The sequence below is a fragment of the Mastomys coucha genome, unplaced genomic scaffold (assembly GCF_008632895.1).
Source record: "Mastomys coucha isolate ucsf_1 unplaced genomic scaffold, UCSF_Mcou_1 pScaffold15, whole genome shotgun sequence".
Classification (NCBI taxonomy): domain Eukaryota; kingdom Metazoa; phylum Chordata; class Mammalia; order Rodentia; family Muridae; genus Mastomys; species Mastomys coucha.
Window position 1 is genome coordinate 1,296,526 of NW_022196897.1, and position 27,328 is coordinate 1,323,853.

At 44.2% G+C, this 27,328-nt stretch overlaps 1 protein-coding gene across 1 annotated transcript in view; it reads right to left on the bottom strand.

Moving 5' to 3' along the window:
* Rsu1 (Ras suppressor protein 1) overlaps positions 1 to 27,328 on the bottom strand; it is a 186,256-nt gene that overhangs the window by 149,487 nt on the left and 9,441 nt on the right. The window contains exon 3 of the mRNA XM_031369042.1: positions 7,750 to 7,800. Coding sequence (XP_031224902.1) covers positions 7,750 to 7,800 — 51 coding nt within the window. The remainder of the gene's footprint in view (positions 1 to 7,749; positions 7,801 to 27,328) is intronic.

The window sequence follows — 27,328 nt, forward strand, 5'->3', positions numbered from 1 at the left end:
AACTGAGAATCACCACGGAGAGGCCGCGTGGGGCTCTCTGCCGATCAGACCATATGTTTAGAGGCTGAGGCAAGCAGGGAAGAGACAGGAGGTGAGGAAGAAGGCCAGAGACAGAGAGAACGATACACACAACCCACCCAGTGTAAGCTGGACACCTTGCCCTCCAACCTTGGCAAGCCCCCTGCTCTAATGCAAACAGATCCAGAGCAAGAGAAATGCTTGCTCCAAAGAGCACCGGGTTTCCCATGCCTGGGACAGTTGAAGCACACACATAAATCACTTAGAGAAGCAGCCAGGGGAGATGGGAGTGCAGAGGCTCCGGTGCAGAAGACTCAGAACCTCTGACTCTGATTATTTAAGCACATTAAGTATAATTCCTCCACTTAACAGAGGGCACAGTGTGATGAACGTTACCTCTGTCTTGCTTAATTCTCAGTTAACTGCATATGTGGGGTGCTGGCCTTCACAGCCTGATAGACTGTGGGGAGCCTTTTGTTTTACACATCATACAGTTGTGGTTCATTCTAAGGGAAAAGAGGACTTCAGAGAAACAATGGGAGTTTATCTAAGCTTTCCAAAGGGCAGCAGAGGAGGTGTGACTTCAGAGATGGAAATGGTAACATAAGGAGAAGGAACATAGAGGCGAGGAGAAAGGCTACTGAAAATAAAAATTAACAAAACAATCAAACAATTCTAATCAGTTCAGACTGAATAGAAGGTCAAAATTCTGTCAACTGGTAATTAATCACATCAGAACAAGTCTATCCTACTGGGCTGAGTGACAGAGAAAGCGAAAGCCACAAGAATTTTATTACTTAAAAATTAATATATATATATATATATATATGTATACATATATACATATACATATGTGTACATATATACACATATGTATAGCCATATTTCCACTCAAGACTAGGAGTAGGCTATAAGATTAGAAATCCTTATTATAAATTTTAAAGTCAAGCTAATAAATCATGTGGTGTCTATTGACACTTTTTATACCTGTTTGTTTCATTTAGAAAATCATCGTTTGAAAGTTCTGGGAAACTTTCTTCAAGAAACAGCATCAAGTCTATCTGCTCTGCAAATACACCACCGCTGCCTTTCCTCCAGCCCCGGGGTTTCCAAACCTGAGATGCATGGGCTTAAAGAACTGATGTACGGGCAGAGTAGGACCCAAAGCCAGTAAATTCACAAGCGCTATGTGAACTTCTGCAGGGATTAATTATGCTTAGTTTTGCCTTACTTCTTAAAACAACAACAACAACAAAGCTCAATAATAAAAATAATTAACAAATTATTTTTTAAAATGCATATACCTGTATATTGCACATCCTAGGCTATGTAAACACACTTTCTTTGTTCTCTCTCTCTCTCTCTCTCTCTCCCTCTCCCTCTCTCTCTCTCTCTCTCTCTCTCTCTCTCTCTCTCTGGTGTGTGTGTGTGAGTGTGTGTGTGTGTGTGTGTGTGTCTGTTCTGTTGTGCTCAATTTAACCTTGGCTGGCTCATCATGGTCCTACGATATTAGGGAACACTATGCATGTTCTATTTTGGTATTCAGCCACTTTTGTTTAACAGGCATTCAACTGTCAAACAAACTATATTACTGGAGAATTAACATGTTGTATTTCAGGGAGCTGCTTCTTAGCATGGATCAGGTCCAAGTAGGCCCGTTTTTAGGTGGAACTGGCAGCCAAGGGACCAAAAGGAACATGGGCTTTCAACTGAGGGTGAGATGTCACAAGGGCCAGCAGCAAGCGGACAGCAAGGAACATGGTCTATCAGCTGAGGGTGAGGTACATGGGAGCCATTCTCCTTTGATTGCACCCAAGGCCTGTGCAGCCTGGGGCTGGACCACTCTCCTACTTGATGACCTCACATGCCTGCTTACCAAAGCCCAAAATAACAGCACGCAGGCAATTTTTCAAGGTAACCTGATGACGAGGACCAACAGAGAGATATTGTTTAATTAATAGCTGTCAGGCTCAAAAATACTATGTGCATACTTTTTCAACTCCAATCTCTCAAACGATGACACAGTAACAAGCTGATAAATGTGCACTAATTAAAAAAATAAGCTATTGATCAAAGCCTCTGTGTTATAAATACATTTGTGCTCTGTTAAGATGCAAACAGCAAGTTGTTTTGATACTGTCATGAGACAGATTCATGGCATGGGAGATTTATTTTGCATATCCCCACTCTAATTTCACCCAGGCCCAGGAGCAGGAGTCTTTTGCATGCAGGGTGACAGATGAGATATGAAGGGGGGTGAACTGCAGGCCTAGGAGCAGCAAGGTCTTGGAAGAGTACTGAAGGTCATTTTTATGAATTAGGACGGTTGATATTTCTCACTCATCCCAACAACCTATTATGGCTATGGGAAAGGTTTTCAATTTATCTTATTCTTAAAGTCTGCTCCATTCTCTCCTTTACTGCTGGCCCTGGACATTTCAGAATGCTGTATTCTTTTTTTTAATAGTCTGTCAAGTTCACTCACAATGACACTCGTGGTACATATTCTCTTCATCTACATAAAATTTACCAACATTGTCTTTACTCTATGTACTCAGAACACCACCCTTGATTAAAAACAAACACACAAACAAACAAGAGTTGAAAATGCTAAAGAAAATATCCCAGCATTTTCTTGTTCACCATAATTTCATATCTAAGCTATCACTAATGGGAAATCGCTTTGAAACTCATATTTGGCCCATAATACTTGGGTTTACTGCCTAGCCATTTCCAATACATTAAATGACAAGATAAAGCCCATAGCTAAGACCCAAAACTGCAGCTATAACTGGCAATATCTCAGGAAAAGCCCCACATGACAGTTAAAAGTTCAAAGCATCCCATCATGTGATTTCACATTCAGTGACACACACACACTTGGGGAACAGGATCTGAAGCAAAGGGCTGCCCAATGATTGGAAAGACAAGAGATACAATCTGTGTTTACTGCTCAAACTGATGGGGCTCCATGCTTGACCCGTAGAGACCGTACAATGAGAGAAGCTGCTGTTTTAGTTAAGCTGTTTGCAGTGTCCTCAGGTGGATGTTTATTCAGGATCACTTTCCCAAATTCAGAAGTCTCCTGTTGAAAAGTAACGCCTAGCTATGTTTCCTCACTCATGTTGACGGTAACCCGTATCATAACACGCAGCATTCTTCCTTACACAATGCCGTTTTTTAGTACAATCATCAGTATGAATGTGAGCAAACTGAATATTTCCCAATTCTAATGGCTCTTTGTAAATTAACACCTTATCACAGACGAGTGTGTTGAATGTCCTGCTATAAAAAATTTTCAAATACGCCCAATACAAAACAGTGTAGAAAGCAATACATTTCCTTCAGTTTAGACATAGTGGGGAAAGAAGAATTGTTCCTAACTCAAAAAAGCAGGGGGAAAATGGTGTGTGGAACTGAATATATATTTCAGTTTTAACAACTAAACAAAAATCAAAACACCTCTTTTGATAAAGATCTATTGTAAATGTGACAAAACCTCGCTATGTAAATGGCACCAGCAATATGCCCTGTGGTAGGAAGCCAAGCCAGAGAGCTGCCAGAAACAGTTCTGACAACACAAAATTGTTTTTCAATCTTAGGTACCAGACCTGGGGGCACCCAAATCAAATGTGTGTCTCAACAGTGACCTCTAGTGGCCAAGCGCTAAAATGACTGTCTCCCAAAGAAAGAATGCTAAGGTTTCTGAAACCTTGGGACCAAACTAAGGAGCCAGCTGAAGACCCAGAGCTAGCGCTCATGGCATTTTGAAGGTCATGGCAAAAGGTACTCAGGGACAACTGTGATAAACATTTGTGTCTCTTTTTTACTGTATCTGTCCCGGCAGATAGGTCCTTGGCTAGGCCTCGCAAACTGCTAGGGATTGGTATTCCATCACCGGACCGATCGACTTCTCAACTGGTATTTCTACATCAGTGCCTATTTCATATGCCACAGGCTTTGAGTACTTTTGTGGGATACAAAGGGAGAAGATGGTATTTCCAACCTCAAACGAGTAATTTGGGGACACATACATACATACACATACAGAGAGAGAAGGGGAGGGGAAGGGGGAAGAATGCTAATTTTGACTAAAGAAGAGACCAGCCGAAGCCCCAAGCCTGTCCACCACACCCAGGAAGCAGAGCTGGAGCTGAGTCAGGCAGGAAGCTGCTAAGGATCAGGAGTTCCTGGAGCGGTTTCCATCCCAGCTTCCCCTAGGTACAAGTGCTTTAGAGTATCCTAGCACCACCACCACACAGCACATCCACGACTGCACAGACAAAGCAAATGTCATAATGCGCTGTTTCTTTGGAGCGCTAAGATCCAGTGTGTTGGGAATAAGAACATGATGAGTAAGGCAAAAGATGGTGGCAGACTGTACACCAGCTGATCCCAGAGAAGACCATTGATCCCAAGGGTCTCCCTCTTAATCTCATCCCGCTGTTTCCTCTCAGGCTTTCCTTATTAACTATCTGCTTCCTTTGAGCAATCTTGAGTTTACCCAGGTAAACTAGATACAGAAATTATTCTTGTTAAGAAAAAAGAAGAAAAGAAAAAAAGACTAACATTATGTTGGATCACCCCAGCGGTATCTTAGCAAGCATGAAGACCTGTCTTACCCCCCAGAACTACTGAAATAAATAAATGAGTGCAACTTTTTAAAGTTTCTTTATTCTGAAACTCTCCCCAATGGGCCAGAAAGAATCCCTTATGTCCCAGCCCATATCTACCCCTCATAGCAGAAACACAAAAGAAAAAGAGCAACACGTTCCTCCTCCACACCTTCTGAACTACACCGCAGGCTGGAGCAAGTGACTGCCCACATTAATGCCCTTAGTGACTCTACCAGACTCCATCAACAGTAACATTTAAACGCTTTACTTGTGATGAAAATGAATCACCAACAATTGTACCTGGGACCTAAGATTTTTAATTCCTGTTGTTTCACAGTTATAGACTTGAAGAACCTCTGCTTATAAACCCACGGCTGCAGCTCATGGTGGCAGAATGCTTGCCTCATATGCACAAAGCTCAGGGTTCCCACCCCCAGCACTGCAAATAATAAATAAATAAATAAGTATTTAGAAGGATGTCAAGTTCAGAACTACATGAAGAAAGATTGGCCTAAGGTAGAATAAAACATTAGAAATAAAATTCTAGGGTGGAGGAAACGTATTGGTGGGTAAAGCACTGGCTGCAGAAGCTGAAGACTGGAGTCCAGAGCCCCGGCATCCACATGGAGACCGGAGTCCAGAGCCCCGGCATCCACATGGAGACCGGAGTCCAGAGCCCCGGCATCCACAGGAAGACCAGTACTGAGGTTTACGCATCTGTAATCCCACTGTGGAGAGGGAGAAGCATGTGGATCCCAGCCAGCCTAGGAAAATGGGCGAGCTCCAGGTTCAGTGAGGGACCCTAGTGCACAAAGAGAACCAGAGAACACATGAGGAAGACACATGGTCTAAACCTCTGGTGCCTATGCATTCATGTATTCACACACACACACGAACACAGAAACACAGTGCATGAACACACACACACATGCAACACACACACACATTCTGTACTAAAAAAATACTAGATCTTGGCATGATAAAAGCCACCACCTTAGGGCATTCTAAACTACATTTGTAGGAAAAGGCTGTCAACCCCAGTGCTCCAGTGCGCAGATGTTAACTCAGAAGCAAATGGTGGGGCCCCAAACAAGGTCCCATATTGAGTAAGCTAGTCATTCCTTCCATAATCAGGCAAGCGGAAATGTCAGCAGTGTAATTGGCATTCTGCTCGGAAAAACACAAATACTTTAGCAAGATAAAAGTAAGCCATGCTGAGGGGTTTATCTTTTGAGTCCCGGTGGTGTTAATGTAGCCTTGTCAGCCAGTCCCTATTAAAGAATGGAAAGTGAAAGACACTCATTAGAATAAAAAGTGACAGGGGGTGGGCTCAGCCATGAACACTTAATGCATATTTATACTGCCTTCAAATGGACATATTTACTATAAACACCTGAAAAACCCGCAGCTAAGTCATTCCTTTAAATGCCAGAAAATAGTAAAAGATGCTAATTTGACCTTAGTGGAACAGATCGGGTGTCACCGACACTACAGGACGGCTTGAAAGAAAACCTACCAAGACAATTAATTAACGTTTACTGGATTAGGTCAAGAGTATCTCAGATGCAAGGAGATGCAGCAAATGGGGGAGAGAAGACGAAGTTCTTCCACGGTCAATCTGTTTAACAGGCAGCACAGTTTCCCACATTTACCCCTCTCTTATATATCTCAGATCTTACAGCTTGGAGATTCCTAAGGCTTCAGTCTCTGCAGATATATTAAAGGAGTTAAACAACAGCTATTGAGATGCTTTTTAAAAGACAAAATCAAGGGATGATCTGTAAGAGTGTACCACATCTGGACGGTCTTGCATTAAACGGACGTGAACACAGACCACCTACCAACCGGCCAACGTTTTCATAAGCTGCAAACATCGAGTGTTAGGAACTCCTGCTCAAAGTCTTAAGGAATTCTGAGATCACGTGGTAGTGCACCTTTCGAAACAAATTGCCAAGCTCCTCTGAATTGTAGTCGCCAAGGGCAGTAAGAACAGGCGCTATAGCAACAATGAGACCTGTGTATGACCTATTACAACGGAGAGCACGTGTGACATGGAGGTCTCATTTTCAGCCTCTGTGGTCATGGCCACTCTGCCTTCCCTCACCATTGCGCACTTTGCCTAAAAATGAGCTAATCAGCCTGTTTGCAGCATACGAAGGGCCCTCCTTCACTGCCATTCTGAATTCTCAGTAAGCAACAGCTCCGTGATATAGCCTCCAGCTCTGCATAACGCACATGCACACATAAATCCACAACACAAGTCCCTCAACGTGAAACTCCGCTCAACTTCACTGGACTCAGAAAGCCCCCAACAAATGCTTGCCACATGATTAGGAAATCACTCAAGTCTGCAGGAAATGTGGCAAGTAGGAAGAGGTGACAGTCAATTAGGGATGAGAAAGGAGAATGGGTCCCTGTCATTAAAATCTTTAAAGCCTTAATGACAAGAGGAAAACGGCCCATCAGTCATTTGAGATATTCCTTTTCAATAGATATCAATTCTACTGCCTTGGGACCACTCCAAAACAGCACTGATGCCCAAAAGAATCCTACAAAAGGGAACCAGGAACCAGTCCCCCAAAATGAGAAAATATACTCAATTTATACAATCTTGTGAGTTTTTCTCCATCTAGAAAGCAGGGATAAAAAGCACATTCAACAATGAAATCTTCCCCATTGGAGGAAGAAATATGGGTAAGAACAAAGACTTTTTATTCTAATATAGTTGTTTTGTTTTGTTGTTGAGAGTTGGGGCTGGGGGAGATCCTTGGCTGGATTTGAACACCTGGGCTGAAGATACCCTCTTGCCTCAGCCTCCTGAGTAGCTGAGATAGTTATATACTGCCATACTCGGCTCAATATTTCCCCCATGAAGAGCTAACCACTGACCACACGTTTCCTGTTACCACAGAACTTAATACCCCTATCAAAAAGTGGAACTACCAGCAGGCACAGGACAGCAAAGAATTCTCGAAGGAGACTGGGGGAACATACATATCTTTGTATTCACCTAAATAAACCTTATTTTTTTTCCTCAAATGATCATTTCTCATTACTTTTTCTAATGGAAATAACAGAATCAGAAGGAACGTAACTAAGGAGAAAGCTGACTTACTTGTTAGCTTGTTGTGGCTGAGCACCAGCTGTGTGATATGGGCTAGGGAGACTGGAAAAGAGAGAAAGGAACAAACAGTTAGGCACGTTTACAATCACATTTCCTTCTCATCTGGGTAGACTGCAACATCATTTGCAAAGGTTGAGGTGGCACCTCTCAAAACCCAAGCTAGGACTCACGTAAACTGTCTGCTGAGCCTTCAGCTGGATGAAGAAGGCGTGCCATCGATCTTCAATTAGCACGGCTAGTTGAAGCTAATGAGATCCATGTCACAAGATCAAACATTACAAGGACCACTTAGCTTCACATGGCCACCTGGGTCAGCTGGCCTAACTTGGACCATCCATCTCAATACGGTGTATCTTAGAAGAACCGTCCAAGACTGCAGAGAGAAACTGGAAGCCTTGCTTAAGCTGAGTGGGACCTTCAGATCACAATGGCATCGGTAGACCAGCAGCGTGTAGCCCAACCCCATCATGCTTCCTGGAATTCCTCTACGCATGGTTGCAGGATCAGAGGCAAACCCTGCATGGACCTCCTCTAAATGTAATTTAGTTGACATGTCCAAGTATTGACTTGGAATGTCTACTTCTTGCTAGTTTTCAGCCTTCTGGTGGAGCATCTATCTGCTTCCCCCATGATTGCAATAGTTCCCTAAGTATAAAAGAATAAAATGAACTGAGCATAACAGTTGCAAACAGTGAGGGAAAGAGGGAAAATGAACTTCCCATGTTCCACTTCAGGTTCTAAAACTCTGCAGGGCACTCAGAAGTCTAAATGTATATTTATATAAGAAGCCTGTTTAAAACTTCTTCCAATGCTGTCTCTAAGCACATTCTTTTAATGCCATCAAAATTTTTATTTAAAGGGATAATAAGAACAGATCTCAGCAGGCTGGAAGGACAGAGTACACACTGTCCCTAAGTATAACCTCTGCTCTGGCGTCTAATGGCCTGTTTTCATTTCAACATAATTAGGGAAAAGCTCAAAATACCAAGACAAACCATCTTACCCTGGCTCATTGAGATGGGCAACCTAGAAACTTTATCGAGTACTGGGGCAAGGCCAAGTCCTACATGACCATCAAAACCAAAAAGTTAATCCTACAAATCATGGCCAAATGTAATCTGAGCCGCCATCCAATAAATACTCCATTTCTTTACAAGAAAGGATTCAACTCCAAAAATCTCGGAGGATCTCTTGTCCTAGAATTCCACAGTCTTGGTACCTGAAAAATTGCAGGCCGAATCATTTTGGAGTGTGTCCTTGCTATGGTCAGAAGAGGACCTCTGAAGCCCACACCCGCCCCCCACTCCAGGTCCATGTGTTAATGGCACTGTTCCCAGGGCAGCAGTAGCAGGGTCTGCTCTGGACCTTCGTGAGATCAAGGGAGTGAGTCCAAGAAGGGAGCTATGGAACTGACCTCCCCATCAGCTCTTTGGTTCCTGACACTGGGATGGGCTCTAATGCCCTAATGTCCAACCTGCGCTGCAAGAGAGCCAGACTGATGTGCCTGCCTGTGGGGAGCTGCGATGTGCCACGCCTAGAGATGGCGTTGGTTCCTGCCTTCCACCAGCCCGATGATGAGTGCTCTCTAGGACAAAGAGACATCCTTATTTGGCTAAGGCTGACCCAGCAGGCTTGCCCCCTATACGTGTGCCTATCTGTGTGTACCATGTGGCTTACTGGGGTTGGCTACCCATGAAGTATTTAGCCTGTGGGCAGGGTCTGCACAGAAAGAAGAAGAAGGAGGAGGAGGAGGAGGAGGAGGAGGAGGAGGAGGAGGAAGAGGAGGAGGAGGAAAGAGAGAAGAGAGAAGACAAAGAGGTCAGTGATCAGTAGTGAGTCAGTCAGAAGTTTGTAAAGGGCCTGAAATAAACCGCGTGGGAAGAGCCCAAGAGTGTGTCATCTCATCCTTGCTGGACGAGGGTGGGTGCGGCGCACCTGCCCAATCTTGGACTTGAGTCTCCAGAACTGTGAGCCCAAAGAAACTTGCCTTGATTTTGTAAATATCTACTGTCAGGTAGCAAGGCAAAGCCACTGAGGATACAGTCCCTCGGCCTGGACCTTCCCGTTCACTGATCCTCAATAGTGTGGCTATGCTTCTGTGACAGGAGCACAGAACTGCCATGTTCACACTGCTTCCCACCCCACAGTCTGGGTGATCATGTATTGACACGAGGGGTCAAAGGTCGAGCACACAGTTCCATGTCTGCGCAGTAACTTTTGTAACTAGTAAGCACAAGGGGGGGGGAGGGGGGGCACTGAGGTCTGCCTCAGTGGAGGAGGTCCTGAGAAAGGCAGGAATGGAAACAAAATGGTGCTGATTCAATAATGACTAGCTCAGGTATTCTGTCCCGTGACGATTCTCAGGATTCCTTTTCTACGCTTAAGCCTAATAGCCTAATTCTTCAGCTTAATTCCTGCTTCCCTCTCATGCTATTGTCTTCTCCCTCTCATAGAGCCTGAACTCAGTCTTTTATTTACTAAAGCTGCATCATCAAGGTTTTATCATTGTTAATAATTATCAAAAATTCTTAAATTTACATAAACTATATGAGTCCTGGACCAGTAGTCCCAGCCCCTGTTTCCTTAGAGCAGAGCTAGGCACAAGGCAAAAGCACATTTCCTTATAGGAAGTGTTTCCATTTCCTGTTTATGCAGCCTGCTCTTTACAGGTAGCTGGCTGCAGCTCTTCCATTTTTCTAGTACAGCAGACAGCAGTCTTTAGTAACTATTCTCATATAAAAACAGAAAGATAACAGACTACTAAAAATTAAAATGATTCCTTACATAGTTTTGAATTTATGTAAGTAAAACAGTAAAACAATTAGTTCTCTCTAATATCTTTCCAGGCACTGTTGTTTTCAATTTTTTAATTAGCTAGAAAAAAAGAATTCTAACTTTTTATATGCCTCTACATCATCTTTTAATTCTACAATCTTCATTTCCTTATCCTAGCAATTCCATAGTCTCATGTACTCTCCTTCCAATAATATGTATTCCTAAGTCACATATAAATTCCTGTATTTTCCATCCATACCCTTTCTTCCTGAGACTACTCTAACGCTCTCTCCTTGATAGCTCTAAGTTCATCCTGGCTAATCAATGCAGCAGTCATGGGACCAGAGGGTGCATGCGCTTTCTCGTGATTCCAAAATCAGGGCCATGTCTGGCAACGAACCATTTCCAAAAGAGGACCATGTAGGCGTTTATGGTCTTTAGGATTATGTTGTCTACATCCTTTCCCATGGCCCTGAAGGCCAAGCGGAAGGCCTGCTCCTCATCCCCCGCAGCCTCATGACCATCTCCATTCCTAACTCCTGAAAACTGCATCTGTTTCACTTACTATGGCATGATTAGCTCTGAGTAATGGGGGAAGTATATTCCCCCAGAATATGTGAGAGAGAAGTTTTAGTTCCAGGAGCACCTGGGTAAGCAAGTTGAGTTCCTTTCATGTTTGACTGGTCACAGGCAACCTTAACTCTGGAGCTATATAGGTCTGTGCCCTCAAAGTAGAGTAGTGAACACAGCAGATCAACTTTGGGGCAACAGCAACCATCAGCACACGAGGGGGATCATGGGATCAACGTCGTGGTGTGGTGATGCTCCAGGGGCAGGAACTGTGTCGCACCTCCCCTTACACAGCCATGCCAGACCTGGCAGGGGAGGAAAGGTATATGAAAGCATACCTATGCTCTGCTCCTCGCCCAAGTTTAAACTGTGTTGTTTTTCAGTTCCCAAATGAAGCAATTTCCCTCTCATGAGACAGTCTGCTAATGGCTGCAGGCAATGTTTGTTCTAACAACCAAGACCATGAGAAAAATCCAAAACTTTCTATGTGGTTTACACTAAGTATTTATTAGACAGCAATGGTCTAACTCACTGAGGATATCACCTGTAACCTCAGGGCACAGACCTATAGCTCCAGAGTTAAGGTTGTCCGAGACCAGTCAAACATGAAAGGGACTGACCTTGCTTACCCAGGTGCTCCTGGAACTAATATTCCCCTCTCACATACTTTTGATGATTTACAACGTGAGAACAGATGTCTCCTATACAACTAAGAAGCCTCCTTGAATAGCTGTCCTGGGTCAGCATAGACTGAAGACACAGTGCTTGTTTAAGCTTGCTTCCTCCTGCTGAGTCATATAGCTTAGGCGCTTAGGCCTTAATTAAGGTCTAATGGAAAACAGGCTCTGTCGACAGGATGTGCACATCTCTGTGACAACAACCTTGTTCTTGAACCATCCTCGAAGCCTGGCTCCCTCCTCAGTGGAGTCGGATGCTGACCTGTGCCTGGCCCCTGGCTACCAGATGCCCTCTTACTGTGTGGGTTAAGGTACCTCACACTGTAAGACTGTCATCACAACCCCCACCCCACATGCCACCCTGGGTCACCCCTGAATGTTTCCATTCAGTTCCACATAATGACTCTAGGAGGAATTTGGGGGGAGGAAAGAGATCAACATAACCCAGAGCTCTCCTGTAGTGTTTAAAAGCAAACTTCATGGCAGCCTCACATGACTGGCACTTGAGATCTCAGATGCTGTGGAAAACCTCACCCATTTTTCCTGGTAAGAGTTCAGATTTTCTTGTCTTCTAGATAAAGTAGTTCTCTGTTTCAGGGGTGAAGAAGTCTGACGTGACAAAAATCTCAAACAATTCTCTTGTACCAAACAGGTCTCACAGACGAATCTGTTAAGATTACGCTTCACTTCGTGTGTGAGAAAATAACAAGCAGCAGGGATTTCACTGGGTAGGAGCCTCTCTAGCATACACAGAAGCAGTCCAGAGGTCCCTTGGGTGCCTAAGCTTAGTCCCTACCTTCTATGGGCTACATATGTGTCTTCACACATGCATGGATTAAAGCAGTAATCCTCAAGAGTATTTGGAGGTGGAGCCTTTAGCAATTAGGCCATGAAAGTGAAGATTCCGTGAGTGGGAGGGGTGTCCTTAGACAAAGAGACACAAGACTCCACAAGACTCCAATCCCTGCTGCCATCTCCAGCCAGAGAGGACAAGACGAGATTGTGGCCATCTATGGACCAGGAGAGGAGATTTCACCAGACCCCAAATCTGTTGGCGCCTGGTGTCTCAACATGTCTGCTTTCAGGACTGTGAAGAATTAAACCCTCACCGTGTATGGCTTAATACAAATCCAGATTACTAACAGATACATCAAGACGCCAGGTGACTAGCCGAAATCCACCATCATGCCACCACTCCCCCAGAAGAAGGGAGAGAAAAGGAAGTCTTCCTTCACTTCCGACACTTCTGAGAACTTGTACCTGGTCTACGCTACTCGGGGCATTCAGTACACGACACTGCGCACTGAAGGATAGGCTGGAAAATACACAAATACAAGCAACCACTAATTAGCAAAAAAAAAAAAAAAAAAAAAAAAAAAAAAGGCAGAGAGGTTTAACTACCAAGAAAGAGCAAACTAAATCTAGCAGATAAATAGCAGTCTCACACTGACATCTGAATGTCATGGGAATCAATTCTGATTACAAAAGAAAATTGATAATTTTTCCACTCTCCTTCTGCCTTAGTCTTTCCTAAGATGTCAACAAGTAACTAATTAGAAAGGGGAAAAAAATTCTGTTCTTAACGATGGGAGAATTTGACAGTGACAGATTTAATTGGGAGAAGCCAACGCTTTTCAGTCACTTCTCCCTGTCCTTCCAACTGCCACTTAGCAGGAAGGAAAGCGCCCGGCGGAGCTGGGAGGTGGAGCTCTTTCTGCAATCCTAAGTTGCTGTTCCCCCTGGCCGCACTGCTAGACGGATTTTTATTTTTATTTATTTCTTTTTTTCTGTCTCACTATTGTTACAGGGCTCCAAGCCAAAGCGGGTGAGACGGAGAGAAATTAGAGCAGGAAAGAAAAACTTTATAAAAGAGCTTTGAGGAAAATGTTTAGGGCAACAAAGGGCTGAAGGCTAAGTCTGCAGGGTAGGCTGTTAAGGTGGACGGGATCAAGAGAAACCCGCCAAGCCTGTGACGGGAACAGACCCAGTGACAGGGGCATATTTATACAACCAGCCACTCCCTACCACTTGGGAAAGGTGGGTTCATTGTGACTTCCCTATGACAACTGTGCAGCTAAAAGAGAAGAAAAGATTTATCACAATAGAATGGGTTATTTCGGACTACAAAAGCCACCCGTCAAACACGCCGAAGAAATGGAAAGAGGCTGCGTACCCTGACCTGCTCCTGGTGCCTCGCTGACCATAATCACACCCGGGAAGGTTCTCTGCTGTGCTAGTCACACCTCTAAGGCTGGGCTCTGCTATTCATAAGTCCCACCAGAACACTGGGAGCAAATTGCTAGCAAACCTCCAAAAGAGATATTCAAGTATGATTGCCCCAGTATTTTTCAGAGTCCATATCAAAATTCAACTCAATTAATGGAAATGGGCCACAAGTTATGTTTCGGCTCCTGCACTATTCTTTCAACCTCTTTAAGCAGTGTTACCGGGTGGGTATTGTAGCGAGCTTAGGAAGACCAGAGCGCAAGTACAGCGTCGGACATGCGCACTGCCATATTTGATGAGTACTGCCATGTGAAGGACCCCAGTACCTCAGCTATGTGGGAATGGCAAAGCCTTCCCTGTGAGGAACTCCGAGGATAGATGGCAAAGCTTTCCTCTAGTCCCAGTGTGCATGTGAATAGCGTGTGCAGAAAATCACCCCCTGGATGTTTACAGCCTAAAAACTATTCCTACGGAGATCAGCTAAGCCTGCTTCCTTGTTCAGCTGTATATAACAAGCATGCGGCCATTTCTCCATCTGAGAGCCCCGCCCACCCCATCCCAGCTTTTCTGTCTTGTATGTGTTATTTCTTCATTCCCTCATCACTCCCAGTCAGGTTTCCAAATCCCCATCTCTGCAAGGATGTGGGATGATATGATGGTTCTTGCTGATCAATAATCAAGAGTGGAGACAGACATAAGTTTCAGGCCAGTCTGGGCTACACAATGAGTTCCATGGAACACATAGTGAGATGCTATATCAAAAAGTAACACAAAGAACGCTAGCTGGATAAACAATGAGACATGGAATCAGACCAAGACAAACAGTGGGAAACAAAATGCCTGGACAAGAAGTATTTGTGGAGAGGTAGGAACAGGAAAAGGCTGCTGGCACTTTAAGTGTAACTGTTCATTTTATAATCGAGAAGGGACTGAGCTGTAAAATGCTGAGGAGTTAGTTGAATCGATAATTTCATGGGGAAGACCATGCAGGGCTCATTTAGGCAGGTACTCGGGCTATTTACTGAACACTCAGAACACCAGCCAATAATCTCTACTTCAAAGATTCACTTACAGTTTCTTAGAAGTGGTGCCAATTGCCCATCGTGCTTAAGCCCAAGGAGTTCTCAGACGGCATTCGTTGCCCTAGAATGGTCGCCCAATTTAGGGACAGCAAGCGCACACCTGTAACTTCAGGTGCTGGTTTAAGAGGGGCAGAGGGAAAGGAAAAGATCTGAAAAGAAAAGATGATCAAAGGATGTTCCTCACAAGAGATCACACATAAAGGTGGCGGTACATACCTTTTATTCCCAGCAGAGGCAAATATGAGTTCGAGGCCAGCCTGGTCTACAGAGTGAGTACCAGGACAGTAAGGGCTACACAGAGAAACCCTGTCAAGGTGGGGGTGGGACTATGCTTTCAAGTAGAAGGACATTATGTAGTGGAGTTGGCTCTGAGGACCATGTGGAAACAGAGACTATGGAATCAAACAGAGGCTATGAATGTAGAGATGTAATGTGAGGGAGGTGCAGCTCCATGAGGAGCTCAACCAGGATTTCATGGAAACAAACACTAACTAAAAAATCCTGGGAAGGGGGCTGCAGAGATGACTCGGTTGCTAAAATGCTTGGCACTTGAGCCTGAGGACCTGAATTTGTATCCCTAGCATCTACATGATATGGGTTTGTAACTGTGGTGGTGCAGGTGGGCTAGAAACAGGCAGGGACCTAGTTTTCACCAATCAGGGAGCCCCAGCTCTAGTGAGAGGCCCTGTCTCAAAGAATAAGGTGGTGAATGATATGAAGTCACCCGACATCAGCCTCTGTTCTCCAGTGTACGCACACATACATATATGTGCATGCACACAATAAACCTGAACATGTGCAAGACCCTCCCACCCCGACACACACAAATAAAATCCTGGAAAAAGAATCACCATTTCCAGACACACAGAAAAGCAGCTACTGTTTAAATGAGGATCTGTGATTTTTCATTCTCCTTCAGCATTAAACAGACAACACGAGAAAAAAAAAAAAAAGCAGACACCAGCAGGATAAAGTCACCACAACCTATGATGACCTATGGTGACACCGCAGAGGGATTTCCAAAGTAACCCCACGTATCATAATGCCGGGGCACACTAGTAACTCTCTTCACAGCTTTCCACTGGGAAACTGGGAAGCAAATGTTTCCTTCGGTGGCTCTTTACAGATGGGAGGGAGTTCAAGCTTCACAGACTGGCATTTACGTCTATACAAAAGAATTCAAGGCTTGTAAACACACAAAGTGGCATTGGACTTGAAGTGTTCAGAAATTCTGTCACTGGTCAGAACTGGCCTTTACTGGCTCCCCAGTGTTGCTGGGATTCAGTTCACAACTGGGCTTTAGCCATCAGTTCATCTAGGAGGCTGTGTGCTAGCAAAAGCAACTGGGAGGCACTGTTATCTGCATACAAATGGCTTACTGAATCTTGGTGCTTCTTGAGGTATAACATGGAATCTGATGGGCCAACAGCACATGACCTTGGGTATTCAACATGGTTACCTTGCTTTACAATAAGGGACACTGTCCAAAGGCTGTGAACAGCAATAATCATTTATAGATGAACACAGAGACTGTGATGTTAATACAAATATAACCAAAGTTATAAACTATTAAAGAACTGCTTTGAACTATGCATAGAAGACCATCCCAATGGCCTTTTCCATTTTGGTGCCCAGTGAGTTAGAAACTGTTACAGCCTTAAGTAGCTTGGATTCAAAGATGCCATAAGACTGTGGGTACTGACTGATTGCCAACACCAATGCTGACCAAATTGAGTTTTGCATCTCTGTAATGTGAGATTAAAATGCCATCATTTAATCACAGCTGAAGTTATTTACCCTTGTAGAACAATATAAATCCAGCCCTTCTTAAGTATTCAGGGTCTGGAGAAATATTAAGATGGAAATAGATAACAAAATGTCCAAAACTGAGATATAACACAAATATGTTCATCAATGCACTCAGAATCACATATATATATATATATATATATATATATATATATATATATACATTTATTTTGGACTTTAGTCATAATCTAAGACCTTAAACAAAAATAAGTGTGGTATGAAAGCTTTTCTACATTTCATAGCTAATTATTATACAAGTTTACAAACTCATTACTGGTAATTTTAAAAACAAACAAACAAACAAAAATACTTGGTTACCATTTAATATAAAGGGTTTGTCTGCTTCGGTTACCTTGACTTCCTTCAATAAGAACACAGATTACTACCAGGGACAACTGAATAAAAACATGATACTTCATTCCAGGAGCAAAGAAACCTCCATGATGAGATCACTAACTGAGAGCTTTGGGTTTGCCAGGACATCACACAACATCTGACTTGTTCAGGGTCGGGGCAGAACAAGAATGGAGAGGAAGGGGGACTTCTCCTTTGCCAGAGCCATCCAGGACAGATGCATCTTCAGTTCTTGCTCATGACAGCTTGTGGCTGCTGAGCCTTCAGTCTCTGGGACTGCATCACTAACCACTTCCCTTTCTCTTGTTTTCAAGCCTTTGGTTCTGGTCTGATGATACCACCAACGTTTCTAGTTTTCCAGCTTGCAGAAGTAGTGGTCTGCTACAACCTCATGAGATGACATTCCTACTAAATCTCATCCTAAGTCTGTACATGTATGTATAACAATGATCATTTCTAATTTTTTGGAAAACCCTGACTAATGTACAGATAAAGGAGAAAAGTGGACCTTAGCAGAGAAATGCCTAGAGAGGTTCAGTTAGGAAATTTTTCAGGGAGCGGGGTCGGTGCAGTTCCTTATCTGCCCACTGCCTCCTGCTCCTCCTTTGATTCCTTTTCTATTGTGTTGCTTATTTGCATTGACTAATTTTTTTTTTAAGCACAAACTGTTAAGAGTGTATAACATAAACATGTCTTTTTGTAAACTATAGTTACTTGGCTGCTTAGTTTTTATGGTCAGCTTGACACAAGGAGAGTCACCTGGGAAAAGGGGCCCCAGTTAGGAACTAGCTAATTCAGCTAGCCTGGGGCATGGCTGTGGGGCATTTTTTTTCTTGATTTCTAATTAATGCTGGAGAACCAGCTGGGCCTGAGCAGCATAAAAAGGCTGGCTGTACAGGAGCCAGAGAGTAAGTCAGCAGTGTTCCTCTACGGTTCCTGCTTCAAGTTCCTGCCTGCGGTTACTGCCTTGGCTTCCCTCCAAGATGGACCATAAGAATAAATAACCCTCCATGTGCAGTCTTTGGTTGGTGGTTGAGACCCTGGGAGCTCTGAGGGTACTAGTTAGTTCATATTGTTGTTCGTCCTAAGGGGCTGCAAACCCCTCTGCTCCATTGGTCCTTTCTCTAACTCCTTCACTGGGGACCCTGTACTCAGTTCGATGGATGGCTGTGAGCCTCTACATCTGTGTTAGTCAGGCAGCATGTGTATAGTAGAGGATTGCAAATTCGATCATCAATAGGAGGAGAGGACCTCGGCCCTGTGAAGGTTCTGTGCCCAGGGGAATGCCAGGGCCAGAAAGTGGGAGAGGGCGGGGTGGCAGGCATGGGGAAGTAGGAGGCAACAGGGGTTTGTTTTTGTTGTTTTGGTTTGTTTCTTTGTTTTTTGGAGGGGAAACTGGGAATGGAGAAATTTACATGTAAATAAAGAAAATATCTAAAAGAAAAAAAAATAAAAATATGTTTTTAAATGAAAAAAAAAAAAGAATAAATAACCCTTTCCTGCCCGAGTTGCATGGTCATGGTGTGCAGCACTGTGAAAAGGCAACTGGACAGTTACAGAATACTAGAGCCAAAGGATTCTGTCTTGGTTATGTTGTGTGGTTATAATCAAATGCCATAAACTACGTAATTGAAAATAAAGAACAAAGAGGCTATACATTTGAAGCAGAAATGGGAGAGAGTACACAGGGTGGCTTTGAGGAAAGGGGCAAATGTTCTAATTATATTCTCAATTAAAACTTATAATAATTTATTTCTGCAAAGGCCTGAAACTGCAGACTGCATAACACCATGCAGAAAGCAGCAAGGCAAGTGTGGAGGGCGGGGTGCTGGGGACAAAGAGACCAGAGGAGAAGCAACTCAGTTTTCTAGTAGTCCTCTCTCAGGATGATTTACACATTTCTGAGATGACAGTGACTGACTCATGAAAGCCGGCAGAGCCAATTCACCTCCTTTTAGGGCCTGTTTCCCGGCACCTTTGGGACCTGGATGAAGCTGCTAACACGTGGAGTTTGGGCGACACCCTCCACCCATACCTCGTTTGAAATCTGAGAACATGAGATCTGAGAGACCTGAGGACACCAAACTCAGTACCGAGGCGACAGCCTGGACTCTCAAGGCTTCATCTTGAGCTTATTGTTTCTAAATTGGGAAAATAAATTCACGCTTGGTCTTTATAAGACAGTAGAAAAATCTTACCATAATAAAAGTAGCATAAACGTGAATGGAAAAAAAATCTACCTTGATAAAAAAGACAGTTACATAAAAGAATAGGGCTGAAGCAGATAAAACATAGTTCCAAGAAGTGTAAGGTCCACATCCTCATGCCCTGAGATTGGAAGGTAAAATCACTAGACTGCCCTGGAGCACAAATTCCTCATGTTAAAAAGGAGAGGCTGAATTACAGTATCTGACTCTGTAACAGAAATGAAAGAAAGAGAAATTAATGTTTGTTCAGGACCCATGACATCAATACGCTGTGTTGGGATATCAATAGCACTGAATGCTTACCTAACATTCACAACATGGAAGCAGAGGTCTGAGAAGTTTAACTCACTATCTCTCAAAGCAACCCTCTATAGTAACGGTCACATTACCTGCACCTCTCCCAGATTCAGACATGGAAAATGAGGCCAGGAGAAGTCAAGTGACCTTTATTCATGGCTGCAGAGAGACACCTTCTAAAACTATCCAAACGAGAAACTGGTTGATGCCCCACAAAATGCAACCTACAAACAAATACGCCACTAGCAGCACGTCCAGTTCACTCAGCTGTTTGTCATACAGAGGATAAAAGAGAGCGAAGGTCCACTGGTATGGCTTCTCGCTGAAGGGAAGCCGTGGGGACCCTCAGATAGCACAGAGCCTTCGTGGTCCCATAGAGAGGCTGTCTTTCCAGGTCTGATCCTGACACCTCTACTCATTTGGTTGCCCTCCCTGGACTGTGAGAAGTTGAAGCTCTCTGATTCTGCTTCATCCTTCTTCCAGATAGCTCACCTGAACCCAGTCCACATTCCTCTGGGGAAGGAATATGTCCATTCCGATAGACAAAGAATCAGGAGATACAATTTGGCTTTCTAATATCATAAGAGCTTCATGATGTTCAGAGAAAAACGAGCCATTCACAGCAAATGGAGAGGAAGCAGAGTAAGAAACCATGAAGTAAGAGCCGGGTAAGAACATTTAATGGCAGAGTCCCAGTGATATATTTCCTCCATATTGGGACTCACTTTTACAAATACAAAATCTAAGCAGGGCTGTGGTGGCGTAGGCCTTTGATCCCAGGGCTCTAGAGGCAGAGGCAGGAGGATCTCTGTGAGCTTGGGTCCAACCTGCTCTAAAAAACAAGTTCCAGGATAGCAGGACTACACAGAAAAACCCTGCCTCAAACAAACAAACAAACAAACAAAAACAAACCTTAAAAGCAATACAACAGCAGCAGCAACCAGTACAAAATCTGAAGATGGGCCATGGTCATGGTTCAGCTGCTCTGTCCAGGACAAAATCTGAAGATGGGTCATGATCATGGTTCAGCTGCTCTATCCAGCTGCCATGAACACATTAGCCTTCAGCTGATGAGCCTCACATTTCTTTCAGCTCCACAAAGATGGAAGCAAACACAAAGTACAAAGTGAGTCATTCAAGTGCATCTGGCAAGCTATTAGTTTGAGATAACTAATAAAAGAAAGTGTTATGGTTGAATATAAAATGGCATACTCAGGTTCAAACACTTGGTTCCCAGTGGCTGGTGTTGTTTTGGAAAGCTGTGGACCTTTAAGGAGGTTGCCCTTGGGGCCCCTATCTTCCCTGGCTGCCTCTCCTACTTTTATGGCCACGACTTGGTGTGACCTCATGCTTCTAGAGCCATGAACTCTGTCTCCTCCACAACAGACAGAAAGTTCTGAAGCTGTGAGCCAAAATACCTCTATCTTCTAAACATTTCTAGCTATTTTCTAAATATCTGAAGATGTTTCAGCCATGTACTTTGGGCACAGCAGTGAAAAGTAATGAATTCAGACCACAGGAATGTCTACATAGCACTCCCTTCTTCAGTCATTCTAGCAGGACTTGAAACATGAAAATAATCAATAGAACAGCTTGAGTCTCATTTTCTCTAGAGAGGCCAAAATTCTAACTGGGAAAGGGAGTCTGCTAAAGATGCTCAACTCCCAAACCTGAGGACCTGAGCACTGCACCCAGAACTCACAGAGTGAAGAAGAAAAGCAAGTGCTACCGACTGTCCTCTGACCTCCACAGGCACCCTGTAAGGTGTGAAGTACCCACCACACACATACACATGTAAACACACACACAGCACATACCACAAATATATAACTGTAATAAAACAAAGAAAATTCAAAATCTACAAAGTTCAGTTTACACACACACACACACACACACACACACCTAAGTAAACACCACGAACTCCAAAGCCATGAAGATCGATGACGTCACTATGGCTGTAATTAAGGGAAAATAGAAGACTATCTAACAAACCCCATGAGAGTCAACCAAACTCAGCAGAACTCGCAGCAGACAGAGAGGAGAAAGAGCAAGTGAAGTGGGGAAGGGGTGCCTACTCCAAAAGAAGAGGAGTGGCCTGTTAGAGCCGAGGGGTGGGACAGGTCTACCCCATGGCCTGAAAAATGACCACCACGGGCTTCCTACGAAGACAGAGCCTACAATCAAGACAGGGCAAGACAGAAATCCTAGAGTCTGTAGAGGGAAGTACAGTCAGGGCAGGAGGGCTGAGTGGGATGATCTATGCATGAGCTGTTATGTGTTTGGAAACAACAGAAGGTGCAAAGTTCTAATAGTAAAACAAACTTGAAATATGAAAAAAAAAACTGAAATGAAAGCAAAGCCCGTAAATTTATTAAAGTAAAATATAGAATAGAATATAGAAATAATATTAATATTGGGCAGGGGTCCTGGACTGATTAAAACATGGAATTCAAGCTGTCTTAGTTAGGATTTATTGCTGTGAACAGATACCATGACCAAGCAACTCTTATAAGGACATTTCACTGGGACTGGCTTACAGGTTCAGAGGTTCAGTCCATTATCATCATGGTGGGAGCATGGCAGCTTCCAGGTACAAGAGAAGCTGAGAGTTCTACATTTTCATTTGGAGGCTGCTAGGAGAAATCTGACTTCCAGGCAGCTAAGGCAATGGCATTAAAGGCCAAGCCCATAGTGACACACCTACTCCAACAAGGCCACACCTCCAAATAGTGTCATTCCCCGGCCCAAGCATATACAAACCATCACATAAGCTGAGCACACACGCCTGCATGTATTGCTCTCTGCTCTCTAGGCCTGGAACCTGCATGTGTTCACTGCTCGCAGCTCAGGCACCTTCACAGCGAGCCACCAGAGACCCTTCTCCCTTGATTTGTTTTTATCAGGGCATTTTATCTAGAACAACTGAGGTGAAGAATCTGAACCTGGGCAACAGTAGTTATAACCACACAGCCCGTAAAGAAACAAACCTTACTTCAATGCAAAACCTGACCCTGGCACGACATCCAGACCTGCATTGTTCCTGGTCTGGGGTGTGGGCTGCACCCTGCAGTTTCAGTAATTTCCCAGGGACACTGTTAACCATGCAGCCATGCCTGGAAGCCTCCTGTGCACATCAGACGGATGCACTAGTGTGATGCTTCCAGAGAGGGATCTGAGACACGAAAAGCTTGCTTTGAAGAGGGCAATGTTCTAGAAAGTGCCTTGGTTGATCTGGTTAATGCCATTTTTAAAGCCCGCTATACGTTAAGAATGCTCAATGTGGGTCAGCCACATTCTTCTCAAATATTTCCCCTATTTTGGTGATTCTCACTTTGTATTTTCAAAAGCATATGGGTGCACATTCCACTCCCCAGCAATTTGCTTCTTGGTATTTAACCAACAGGAGTGCATGCATATGTTCACTGAAATGTATCTCCATATGCTCACAGCACCACTGTTTATAATAGCCCTACCTGGAAAATACCTGTCTTAGGTAGCTTTCTGTTTCCATACTGATGTAGTACCCACTAGAATAGGTGATTTGGGTTTTCATTCTGGAGGTTTCAGCTCCTGGATGCTTGACTCTTGTGGTGGTTTGAATTAAAATGTCCTCCAGGAGGTATAGCCTTGTTAGAGGAAGTGTATCATGGGGTAGGATGTATGGGGGGTGGGCTTGGAAGTTTCAAAAGCCCACGGCAGGTTTTTCTGTCTGCTGCCTACTGGTCAGCTCTCAGCTACTGCTTCAGGGCCATGCATGCTACCACCATTCTCCTTGCTAAGAAAATCATAGCCTAAGCATCTGAAACTGTAAGCAAGCTCCTAATTAAATGCTTACTACTACTTCTTCTTCTTTTTTTTTTTTTTTTGTTTTTTTGAGACAGGGTTTCTCTGTGTAGCCCTGGCTGTCCTGGAACTCACTCACTCTGTAGACCAGGCTGGCCTCAAACTCAGAAATCCGCCTGCCTCTACTGTTGTCCAAGTGCTGGGATTAAAGGCGTGCTCCACCACTGCCGGGCAAATGCTTACTTCTAAAAGAGTTGTCATGGGGGCTGAAGAGATAGCTCAGTGGTTAAGAGCACTGGTTGCTCTACCAGAGGACCCAGGTTCAGTTCTCAGCATCCACATGGCAATTTACAACTGTCTGAAACTTCACCTGACAGCCTCATATAGACATGCATGCAAGTAAAACACCAGTGTACATAAAACCAAATAAAATAAATAAATAATAATTTTAAAAAGAAAGAGTTGCCACCAGGGTGGCACTAAACTCTCCTTAAAGGGTATGGTGGGACAGGTGGGACACTAAACTCCCCTTAAAGGGTATGCCCCAGTGACTGCCTCCCTCAGAGTCTACTTGCCTCTTAACGTTTCTACCACTTCCCCAAAGCACCAAGACAGGGGACATTAAACCTTTGGGGGCATTTCAAATCTAAACCAAAGCACTGCTCATATGCCCATCAATGGTGGGCTGGATAAATGTCCTCTAAGCGTCTACAGCCAGCTGTGTACAGATGAGCATCACAGGCACGCAGTCCTGACACTGGAGCACGTGGTACACCACCCTCCTCTGGTTTTTTGTTTTTGTTTTTTTTTGTTTTTAATAGCATACACCAGAACAGGCAACAGTCGTCTATGCTTCTGAAATTGGAAGAGCAGTCTTCTGGAGCGGGCGGCGATGAGGAAGGGCTCCTGAGATGCTGCTAGCAGGCTGGCTGTCTTTGGTTGTGAACACTGGGGTTGCACTGCTCTGAGTGCACCGAGCACAGAAAAGCCTTCCAAGCCTTTGTGAAGGCATGTTTTAAAGAGCATGTGCAAATGTCCGATGGTGTGTCTATGCTTAGCCCAGGGAGTGGCACTATTAGGTATGACCCTGTTGGAGTAGGTGTGTCACTGTGGGTGTGGGCTTTAAGACCCTCCTCCTAGCTGCCTGGAAACCAGTCTTCAGCTTGCAGCCTTCAGATGAAGATGCAGAACTCTCAGCTCCTCTTGCACCATGCCTGCCTGGATGCTGCCATGTTCCTGCCTTGATGATAATGAACTCTGAACTTGTAAACCAGCCCTGATGAAATGCTGTCCTTATAAGAGTTGCCTTGGTCATGGTGTTCATTCACAGCAGTAAAACTATAACTAAGACAAAATGTTTGGGGGAAAGAATTCCAATTCCCTTAGCTCAAATGGTATGAACATGGATGGCATCAATGAGCGCACTCCTAAATGGAAAGAAGCCACTAGTCCATCGATGCAGGAACCACGGCTTCCAGAACATAAGCAGCTCAGCTTCAAGGATTAAATGTACTTATCAATTACCATTTATCTCTGTCTCCTCCACTGGGTTTATACTTACCTTGTCAAAAGAGTTTGGAGCAGGGAACTAGAGGAAGCCCAGAATGTGGCTCCTGACATCTGGAGGCCTGGAGTCAGTTCCTCCATCTACAATACAACTCCTGAACCTTTGTGGATCATCGAGGAAGAGGGACAGAAAGAGTATAAGAGCCAGAGGAATAGCTGTGAGACTGTCTCCTAGTAAAGTCAGAAGGCATAACCATGGAGGTTCACAGGTCTGACTGACTGAAGCTGCCTGGACAGTCTCCACCGAGGACTGACGGTTACACAGGCTTTCTTAGCATGTTCCCCCAGCCATTAACTGGATCATCATTATCATCACACGGGCCATGAGTTTAAAATGTAATCGCTAAGAGAGTCACCCAGCTGTACGTGATAAATGTGAGTGTGTGCTAATACTCTCTACAGAGCCCAGCACACTGATGTGTGCTTGTCATATGAGCATCCGGAGGAAACTGCAAGGAAGATCAGGAGGTGGAGGGCAGCCTGGCTATACAGTGAGTTCCTGGCCATCATGGCTGTCTGAGGGGTCTGGACACACACACACACACACACACACACACACACACACACACACACCTGACATGCCCTGAAAGCGTGAGCATGCCAAGCTAGAAGGAGAAACTGCTTTCCAGGCTGAGCATCTGGGACTTAGTAAGTAGCTGCTGTGCTCCTCCCTGGGTGGAAGACTACTCCTGCCATCTCAGTCTCCCCTTGTGGCCTGTGGGTTTGTTTATGGATGAGGCCTCCTGGGCCCTCCCTTTCCATGTTTCCAAGTTTCCATGTTCAGGCAGCTTCAGGCAGTCAGACTGGTGAACCTCCACGGGTACCCTTCTGACTTTTCTAGGAGACAGTCTCACAGCTATTCCTCTGCCTTGGATGCCCTTTCTGCCCCTCCACAAAGGTTCAGGAGTTGTATTGTAGATGAATAGCCCTGAAGACATGCATACAAGTCACATTCTACAAACCGAGCAGGCTGTCCTTATTACGTATGTGTGCGTGTGCGTATGCACGTGTGTGCGCACGTGTGTGTGTATGTGCGTGTGTGCGTTTGTGCGTGTGTGTACATGCATGTGTGCGCGTGCGTGTGTGTGCACATGTGTGGGTGCGTGTGTGTGCGCGTGTGTGTATGTGTATATGCGTGTGTGTGTATGTACATGTGTGTGCATGTGTGTGTGCGCGCGCGCATGTGTGCGTGTATATGTGTGCGTGTGTGTATGTGCGCGTGTGTGTATGTGCGTGTGTGCGCATGTATGTGTATGTGCGCGTGTATGCATGTGTGTGTGCGCGTGCCTGTGTGTGTGCGTGCATGTGTGCGTGTGTGTGTGTGTGTGTGTGTGTGTGTAAGTACATGTATGTAACAATTAATTAAACAGAGCCCATAAATTTGAAAAAGAGAAAGAAAGTATATGTGGGATGATTTGAAAAAAGGAAACGGAAGGAACAAATAATATAATAATATTATAACTTCAACAAAAACAGAAAAATAATTTAAAAGTAATAAAAATATATTAATATGTGAAAACTGTTGAAGCTGGCATTTACTTGAGTCTATATAACAATCTCTGAAAAACTGAGAAACCAAATTCCCTTTCCCAGGAGGGACCTGGTCTCGTGACACATACTGCTCATTTGGCCCTGTTCTTCCTTAACTTTAAAAAACTATTCTGCATCCAAAGAACACAGAGAAGCAAGTAGGAAGAGAAGGATCCTCAAGAGCACTGCTACTCAACCTTCCTAATGCTGTGACCCTTGAATACAGTTCCTCATGCTGTGGTGACCACCATCCATACAGTTAATCTCACGGCTACTTCACAACTGTGCCGGCGCTACTGTTATGAATCGTACTGTAATAATTCGTGTTTTCCCGCAGGGCATTCTGACTTCCTATCATTGTGATTCACTTTGCCAGCACATGAACCAGCGTCTCCCCAGCACAGTCTTTTTCTAGCACCATAACACAAAGAGTGCCACAATCTAATGAATATAATGAATATACAATAGAAAACTTAGTACACGATAAATTACTAAATGAACAACAAATTTCACATGTGGTCACCAAACTCTGTGAGGACTATTGGTTTCTCAGGAAACCCCAAAGAGGGTGAGGGTGAGGGTGAGGGTGAGGATGGGCCGGGGAGCTCTGGTCAGAGGGAGACTCGCCTGCCCCTGTGTTTCCTTCAGCGCTCAACCTAATCTTCTAAGCTATCAGGAGGCACATAGTTTACAA